At 35.1% G+C, this 9,637-nt stretch overlaps 1 protein-coding gene across 1 annotated transcript; it reads left to right on the top strand.

Annotated features, from left to right (window-relative positions):
* Positions 1 to 1,642: 1,642 nt before the first annotated feature.
* LOC114364600 (uncharacterized) lies at positions 1,643 to 9,345 on the top strand (the record flags this gene model as incomplete). Its single annotated transcript, XM_028320811.1, has 2 exons — positions 1,643 to 1,762; positions 3,871 to 9,345. Coding segments are annotated over 2 exons (285 nt in total), but the record flags the coding sequence as incomplete, so codon positions are not given.
* Positions 9,346 to 9,637: the final 292 nt, after the last annotated feature.

Genomic DNA, 9,637 nt, shown 5'->3' with positions numbered 1-9,637 from the left:
AAGTACTCTTAATATTGTAGATAGAATGTTTTTCTCAAAGAAAACATTCCTTTATTTTTGAAAAGAAATAGAACTGCATTCAAAGATTTCCAAAAATTTGCTTGCCACACCCGGGAATCGAACCAACTAAAATCTGTTAAAAATTACACCCTGTATTTTTATTACATTGATTGTTAGGGTTAAGTATAAGGATGAAATCTCTCTAACAAACTTGATAAATCAAATGAAAGGAAAACCATTAAGTCTTAAATTATTTTAATTATGTACAGAAAATTGTATAGTATGGTAGTGAATTTTCTAAAATTGTCGAAATTCTTAGAATGCAGTTCTCTTTCTTTTAAAAAATAAAGGAATGTTTTCTTTCAGTAAAATTTTCTATCTACAGTATTAAGAGAACTTTCCCTCCAGGTGGCATTACAAAATTCCACCCTGTATATAGGGTGTAAATGTCTACTAAGAACGGATTTTACGACACTCTACCTCTAAAGGGGTAAAACGGGGTCCACGCGTACGAAGTGTCGGCCACAGCTAGTATTTACATAAAACATCAAAATATACAAGGTGTAAATGGTTGGAAATTAGTTTTACAGTGAACTAGAATCACTATCCCGAATGGCCGTTGCTGTTCGTGTTTTTCTCAGAATATTGAAAGTCGAATTTAATGATAATTAATAATAATTCATGTTTATAGAGGCTTTTGTTTTCGTAGTAACTAGGTAAGTAGGTAGGTACCATTAATTAAAAGGGGTTAATTTATAGTGCAAAAAGGGTTCATAGGATTTCATGAAATACTCGTATTTTCGTAGATTTTTTAATTTATGATGCAACGTAAACCGGATAAAAACCAGACATATTTATAAAGGTGGCTTAAAGTATGCAAAGAAAAAGAGTGGTAGAAACACCTACCGATGAATTTTAATGAGAGATCTTTTAAAAAGTGGTCAAGTTCTTGAAAGAAACTTTGTTGGTGTCCTTTTATAAAGGTGGCGTTATTTTTAATAAATTATGAATCAATCACGTTATTGTATGAGGTAATATTTGACCTGTCACTAATTTCAAACTATGGTAACCCTCAAGTAGTCCTAGAAGTTTCCAATACAGTTAGTCCATGCCAATAGACTTTGGTTATCTTATAATGACACGAACTCTAATTGTTGACACCATCCTTTCTATTAAAAACTAAACTCGTGCAACCGAGCCGAAACGTCGGGAGGGTAAATATTATTTACCGTTAAAATAGATATTGTTGCAATAAATCCCGTGAAGTGATAATTTTATAGTAAAAAATGCAACATAATAGTTTAAAATATTATATTAATTTTATTATTATAAAAGTGGTTTATTTATTTAAAGCTTATTTCGAGCACTACATAATATTAAAAACGCATAATTATTATCACGCGATGTTGTTTTAAAAGCGTCTCGCCGAGCTTTATAACTGACCATCTTCATACACACAAGTGACTACTAACTGGAAATGTTGTTTTTCTTACTTACTTTCTACCTTTAACATCTTAATTTGTACCTATATCCCTGTGTTTATTGTGAAACGCATGAATTTACTTTTTTGTTGCAATTTCAACACCAATCCTTTATGTTTATTACATGATTCCTTTATTTTCACTAATTCTCGGATATTTAAATCTTTCAGACTTTCCCAAAATCGGAAAATGTGGAAAGTGATTTGCAGAAAGCTACTTTAGAAGTCATTATGTTGAGGGAAGAAGAGAGCAAATTAAGACAAGAAAATCTGCAACTAAAAGTAAGTCGAATGTTTTGTTTGTAATGATGGTTATCCTATAATTATGTTTATGTCACACGAAGGTTAAAAAGGTTGCGGAAAATAAGGATGTGATTATGTGTAATTTTAAAAGCTTCCACAGACCAAACGCGGGTCAGAAGCAGTGCGGGTCAGTTGCAGCGCGGCTGAGGCACACTGAAAGCAGCGCAGTTTCAAAGCAGTTGCAACGCGGGTGGTTCTCAAAAATTTAAATATTCGAAAACTGCTTTCAACGCGCTGCTACCGCCCTGCGTCCGTTGTGACATGCTAATATGGCCGCCATAGTAATACAACAGCGCGGTCCCGCGTTCGCACCGCTTCTGTCCCGCACCCGCGCCGCCTCGATGGTCGTTCGGCAGTTGCAGTGCGGCGCAGTTGGAGCGCGGGCCCGCGTTCAAATTTGGTGTGACACACTTCAAAGAGTTTCTTGTATTACAACTTGCGCGGGCCCGCATTCAAACTGCGCTGCTACTGCCCCGCGTTTGGTCTGCCCAAGGCTTAAGGATGGTGCATGTTATCGGTATTTTATATGATGCGTAGTCCCAACCCCCAATAGTCCCAACTCATTCAGCACCCAGATATTTGCCCTCAAGCCTAGGCTGCCTCACATTTGAGACAGTGCCTTGAAAATGCAATTACTTACAAAATGGATGCTGGATGCAGGCTTAGGTCAATCTGGAACTCATTGGATGTGGCCTATTTTCAACAGAGAACGTCTTAAGGGCCTTGTGACTGAAATGATGATGATTTAAAAAATGATGATCAAGGAATGAGTGGGCACTAACTAGTTCTAATTTCTTATTTTTATCTTATGTTTACATGTCCTTTGTTGTACAAGCTTTTCTTAGTTTTGCCAGCGATAAAGCACTTTAAAATCATAAAATGTTAATTACCTTGTCTCAACCTCACTCTACGAATATAAAATATTATCTTACACAAACCGATTTGATTTAATTTTTATCCATAGTCGATCAAGCATTCTTTGATAAGTATAACAGATAAGACGGATTACATACACTTTTTTATTTATATGGTTATTAGAGAGCTAAATTGTTATTATTTTCTGGCACTGCGAAAACATTTTCTAGTTATGCGAATTTTCTTTTTTTTTATTTTCAATTTTAATAATTGGCCATTGTTTATTTGCAAACTGTTTTATTTCTTTTTATTTATGTACTCTTGATCCGTACTTTACACAGTGTTAATCATTATAGGCCTATGCGAATGTAAATTCGAAATTCTAAAATTAATTTAGTGAAGCGTAAACTGTCTACTCCGACTACCCAACAACGATTTTATTGTGTAAAACAAAACTGGAGTGATAGTCCATAACGTTTTGGTTGAATATGAATCAACAATGATTATGAAAACAGGCGTAACCAATCGCCGTCAGTACAAGTTGAATGCAATGCAATGTTTCAAGTATAGAAATACATGAAATTTACAATACATTTGCGACAGACAGGTGTCCAATTAGTAATAGGATACGTTTTGCTTACGAATTGTTTACGCGGGGCGATTGCTACTATGTTTACAGCTTATAGCGTAAAAGGTTATGCTTACGCTGACGCGATGGTTGTTTTTAAGGCTGGATTGCGCCATCTTAGTTCAACTATAATAAACGTCAAAAGTCTGTCAAACTCCATACAAAAAAAAACCTCGGTTATCATGGGCGTACCCAGGAGCTTTGAATGAGCTAAGTCAATTGATCTGACCTATAAAATGTGGTTTGATAGGCCCCTAAAGCAGAAGCTGGGTACGCCCATGCTGGTTATGGTTATTCATAGTTACGGTTAAAGCAAGGTGGTGCAACTTAGCGTAAATTTCTTAGATTTAAATAAATAAATAATGTATTTATTGCCTTCGAACCATTAGACAGGTACAGGTAGTTAGACTTACAATAATATTATGAAGTACACCGAAGGCAATTGGACCTGGCTCAGTCTACGTTGTAAGGAGAGATCCTTGCAACACTGGTTTTCAGCCATGCCCAATTCTCTAGGATGTTGAGCGAGAATAAAGATATGAGGGCTTAAGAAGCGTTTTTTTTAGGAGCGTTAGTTGGATATTAAAGTTGGCGGGGTTTTCAGGAAGAGTTGCTACGTTTGCACCAGTCCGCGGGCGGCGACGGGCGCGCGGTCCGCCCGCACTCGTACGGGCCGGAGAAAACGGCGCAGACCGCGTCGGTGCCGTGGCTGGCCACCGCGCTAGTCATGGCCTTCATCGGCATCATCATCGGCAAGTTCCTCATGTGAATCAACCGCCGCCGCGCGCGGTGACCCTACAACACCTCACGAACACCGCTGTTACACCACTCCCGAGTGATGCCACGATTGATTCGATACCGTATGACGACACGTGACAATGTAATCGTCGATTCTACGGTTATTTTTACAGATTTTTCGTTTTGAAAATTCACATTCACATTTCTAACAATCTCCTTTCGGTATCATGCGGAGGTTGGTTAATATTACAGTATTATAACACCACAATAGTGCCTTTTATGCTGGGCTTCATTTACTATTAATCGTTTACGTGTAAAGCCGTTAAAAATCAAAATGTTTATGGTATTTCTATTTTTTTAATTTTAGAAAATAACCGTAGTTTTAATCGATGATATTGCTGCTTATAATCGTTAATGTTGTTAAATGATGGAATCGTGGGATCACTGCCACCCAACGCATCCCTCTCGCACAAAGCAGCTTAAGGATTATATGAGAACTACCTGGAAGCTTAGTTTTTGAGCTCATAATTACGACGCGACCTCTCAATAGTAAATTGTTGCCAACTATTCAAGTTCAATAAACAGACTCGTACAGCAAAACGTAGCGATTCGTTTAGTAGCGGAACAATGTACTGACACATGAGTCGGGTCCGCACGGAGGAACGAACGTTCGGTTCGCGTGAATGCACGCAAATTACTGATAAGAACCTAGTTCAACTTCGAACTTGTCCACGTAGAACGTATATTTCGATCGCCTCGGTCATTTTTACGGACACTGTTAACCCTCAACCAGTCAATGGGGATAAGTCACCAAACATTCGAACTTTCTTCTCCGATCCAGGGTTTAAGACTCACAGTTGTTATGAATCAACAACTGCCCATCCGTGCGTACCTGCCTACACAGTATTATACAGCTGCCACGTTTCGTTCCATAAATTCAGTCGTTTAAAACAATAATTTATTAATTGTTAGCGAGGTAAAGGCACTAATAGTTGACTCTACATAGTTTATGAAGAACCTTAAAAACTATGGTAATGTTATAGTGACAAAAATTAGAAGTACTGTTTAACTAATTACCTGTTTAAATAAGTGAGTACTCATTGTTCGTCAAATTTTTTTATGTGTATCATGCAGAAGATAAAGTTATTTTGAAGATAAAGATAGTTATGCTCATTGAGTAGGATTTAGTGCCTTTGCTTGCCTATTTACTGCAACAGTAGTTTGATGTCGCTTACTTCATTTATAATTTTACTTACAAAGAACTGTTGAGATTTAGACAATTTTCCCGTGATACTAATATCCCATTACATTAACCATTTGCAGTTATTAATTTTGTATTTATTATTAGAAAGTTCTGTACGAACTAGCAATTAGCTTGTATTTCTGTTCAGTTATTAATATAGATGAAGAACCGTATAGTCTGCAATCATTGCGACCGTTACATAGGTCATCACGATCATTTTATAGGGCAAATCATTACAATAACATGACTAAATATCACCTACCGGGACCCTTAACCAGGCTTAGGTTTCAACCGTACATCCACAGCATTTAGCTCAAATTTATGTGAGGTCTATAATTCTCCTCAGCCTGGTTATAGGTTAAGACAGCCGCAAGCAATAGTTTAATGTTTTTTAACTTGGGACGCGCCCCGCATTGTTGTGCCTTTTGACCCGCGCTGTGTGAGTGGTTGGAGTATCCGTATGGTACTTGGATTAAAATGCTGAGTGGCATATGATGGTGTTCTCACCATTGTGTGAAGTATTGAGATAAGTTCCCAAGCAATATTTATATAGGGCGATACACTACATGTTAAATTGTCCCATGCGAAACCGGGGTTGTTGGTAGTAGAACTTTAATAATTCTATTGCTTGCGACTGTTTTTTTTTCCTCATTTACATAAACTTGAGGATTTATCTTTACATAAATAAAAACAGTGTCTATTTAGCCCTAATATAGAGTTGTAATTATTACTTTTGGTCCTAGTATAAAGTTTCATGTGTACCTATTATTTCATTTCGCTTTTATGCATTTAATCATAAATGTGGTGAAGATTTACGATAATAAGTGTTCTAATTTGTTGTTTTTGTAAAGATTGTAATTAGCCACCAATCGACTATCAGTTAACATTTTTAGTAGTAAATTGCTTACTTTTTGTTTCCCTCAGAATCATTCCCTGAAGTCCTTATAAAAGTCAAGTGACTAAAGAAGTAGTGAATTAGCAGTATAGCAGGTTAATGTAATGTATGCCTGGCTGGTTTTGTTTAAATAGTAAACATTGACAGGAACCTCATTATTTGTTCAGTTACATCAGTTTTACAGTGACGTGATGAATTTTGCAAAAAATTTTGGCCCTCAAGATAAAAATGGCAACAAACCTATCTGACCTTTACACCACACAACTTTTTTAAACATTTTTATAGTTTAACGAAACTTCACACTTCCTACAGCCAGTTAAATAAAGCCAATAAGTTTTTTAAATAAACTTTTTTTAAGAAACCTCAAAAACATTACATTTATTACCGTGGATCATTAAAAGAGTAAAATGATTACCTATATTATTTTATCATGTCTCTTTTTTACATTAGGCATTGTATATATCGCATTCCCATGTGCCCGTGCACGAGTATAGTTCGCTCACCTTACCAAATGAAAGGAGGTATAGTGCATAATAGGTGCTGGAACAACCTGATGTAACTGAACTATGAGATTGCAGCAAAAAATGGACACGATTTGCGGCCGGCTAGTTCAATCGATATCGAATGTCATTAAATATATTATAATGTATTCAGCAAAAGCAATCTTCTCTACACATATCACAATATTATTGATCAATTAAAAAAAAAACATGTTAATTGTAATTATTCCATTTTGTTAGGTTCCTTACTGCGTACTAACATAAAATAATGCTTGCCCCTAATGTGAGAGGGATTAGTGGTAATATGAATCAATATGCAATATTTTACATAAATGTATTGAAATATTTAAATATTATGTACTTAGTATTTTCACATTAATAATAACCGTGCCTTCACTCTCACTTGATCTGAAAATACGGTAAATGTATCTGTGTCGACTATTTATTCGATTCGGCCATTATAAGTAGTTTTATAGGAATACAAACCTGTGCCGCGTTTTTTGTATTGATATTTTTAAAACTATCGTAAATACTGTTGTATTCATAAAATAGATGCACCATAATGGTTCTTTAAAGCCATTGCGTTTGCGTGTTTATGCCTGTAAAAGAATATCTAGTTCGGTGATAAAATACATAATATACTTTTTTTCCCTATGTTACATGTTTACAAATAGATTATAATATTAAAAATAAATTAGTACCTAATATAAAATCGTAAATATAACGTGTGTTATGTGATTGTAGATTGCGGAGCTTAGAACGAGGGCGTAGGCGAACATAAACTATATTTTGTGATAGATATATTGTAACGTTCACCATTGTGCGCTTAAAATATTTAATGAGAATGCACTGATCCCGCGCCGTACTGCATACCCATAGGGACTAATCGTAACGTTGTCGTATTTTCAAATATAGCTGTGCTGTGACTATTGTCAGCATCTCACCATAAGTAAAGAGCGATGGAGCTATTTGAAAACTTAAAAGCGTTCTGAAGCTACAAGATAAGGCAACTATATTGCTCCATTTAAGTCAAAGTTGCTCCATTACCGACAGTGCAGCACCTTGGATAGTCCTGCAGAGTGCGCGCCGAAAGTCAAACGTGTGTATTTTTACTTTTTGCACAATGTACTTTCCGGGCTCGGTATATGCCTTTGCTAGATACAAATTAATGTGCCTGCAGTAACTAAGCTTCACGCCCTGGTTTGAGCTCCGCGCCGCGCCATTGTTCAATGATTTGTCTTAACGTCCCGAATCGAATTCAAGTCGCACATAGGTACACATTATAGTGAAATTATTTCACGTTATTATTTCAGTGGCCACTAAGATTGCAAAACCCATTCATCATACATACTACTACCATAGAACATGTAAATACAAAGATACTTGCACAGTGGGAGTGTCATACAGCAAGTGAGGTTATCGCTTCTTAAATATTAGGATTTTATGCGGCTGGTCTGGCTTCAGCTGAGCTTAACATATTGAAATAAGTATCATTTTTGGTCGCGTCGAAATCATTTTCCATGATGAATCTACTTATTGTATTGGGGTTGGTATATTTAGTACAAGTTCATGATTTTATATTAGGTCTTATTTACTATGAACGAAGCTCAGCTAGGTCGAACTACTTTGCAGTGCGAAGTGTGAAATATACGACAAAATAGATATATTTGTAATTTAACCGTGGATCTGTTTTTTAACACCACGACTAATATTCTATGTAACTCTAGACCTTGTCATGGTTCATAGCACCTTTAAATCGTAGATTTGTGTCAGTATGATTAGACAGATTTAATTCTTGATTATTATTGCATTTCATAGACATTATGTTACGGTAAAAATAATATCTTTATGAGGCAGTCTCGCTTAAAATGTTTAATGAATGTGGATAATTATTTTGAAATTTCCTTTTATAAAGTTAATTGCACATTAAATTTCATTGTTGTATTAAACAAATTGTGGCAAAATGCCGTTGTGTCTAGTAAAAATAAATTATTTTATGAAGTTGCATTAATCACACATTCGGACAGTCAAAGTAAAATAACACTTGAGTAGACAATTTTTTACATACACAATATTGGTCTATTATTTTAATATACACAATATTATCAATATTGAGATTATCGAAAACTTTTAAGCGTGAAAGAATTTAGCAACATTTAACTTCATTTTTGCGATGAGAACATACTTCAATAAATCAACAATTTGATGATATTTTGTAACAATGATTATAGTTGTTGTGTTGGTTCCATCCAACTGACTCAATAGTAATAAAGAGACGACACAGTAATATTGTCATCTTCGAAAAGTATAGTTGATGCAACCTGAAACATTATTTTTACTTGACTTCAGAGGACACCGATCGCACTAGACAAAACAGAACAAAGGAGTGCCTGCCTGTCCGTTGATAAATTTGCTTGACCCAGAATGTTGTTTTTTGTGCAAGAAATAAATTTGTATTTACTAATATTCTACCTAATTTAAATTTTGATTTGTAATTTATGATGACTTGATACATCGCGGTAGATCGGTGTGCATGCATCAAAGTAGGTAATAATAATTATATTTATAAATAAATGTTTCATGTTTTCGGTGTTTCTATTGCAATATATGGAAAATTCACTCCATGATTTATTTAATGCGTGTTTCCAGTGGAACTGATGTTAACCTAAATTCGCTTGATCCATGGAAGACCAAATCAATGTGGTAGCACTTACATAGTAGCAGTTGGTCGTGACAGTACTCAGTATAAAGGAAAGTGATCTTATCAATTTAAACCATATTATGTTGATAATGTACGAAAATTTAGTTGCAATTATTTTTAATGTGTCTATGATAACGTATGTACATTCTTGCTGCTTTGGTATTAGTAATGTAAAAAAATATTTTATTTATTTCGGGATATATATTAGTATTTGATTGAAGTAAGGCCATTCGAGAAACCATTCTTAGTTTTTATTTTTAATTAACAATAGAGAACCTTTTAATTAAATTTTCT

This window comes from Ostrinia furnacalis, unplaced genomic scaffold, assembly GCF_004193835.3.
Source record: "Ostrinia furnacalis isolate ACB-3 unplaced genomic scaffold, ASM419383v2 OfSCF7454, whole genome shotgun sequence".
Classification (NCBI taxonomy): Eukaryota; Metazoa; Arthropoda; class Insecta; order Lepidoptera; family Crambidae; genus Ostrinia; species Ostrinia furnacalis.
This window is presented reverse-complemented; position numbering and strand designations above follow the sequence as displayed.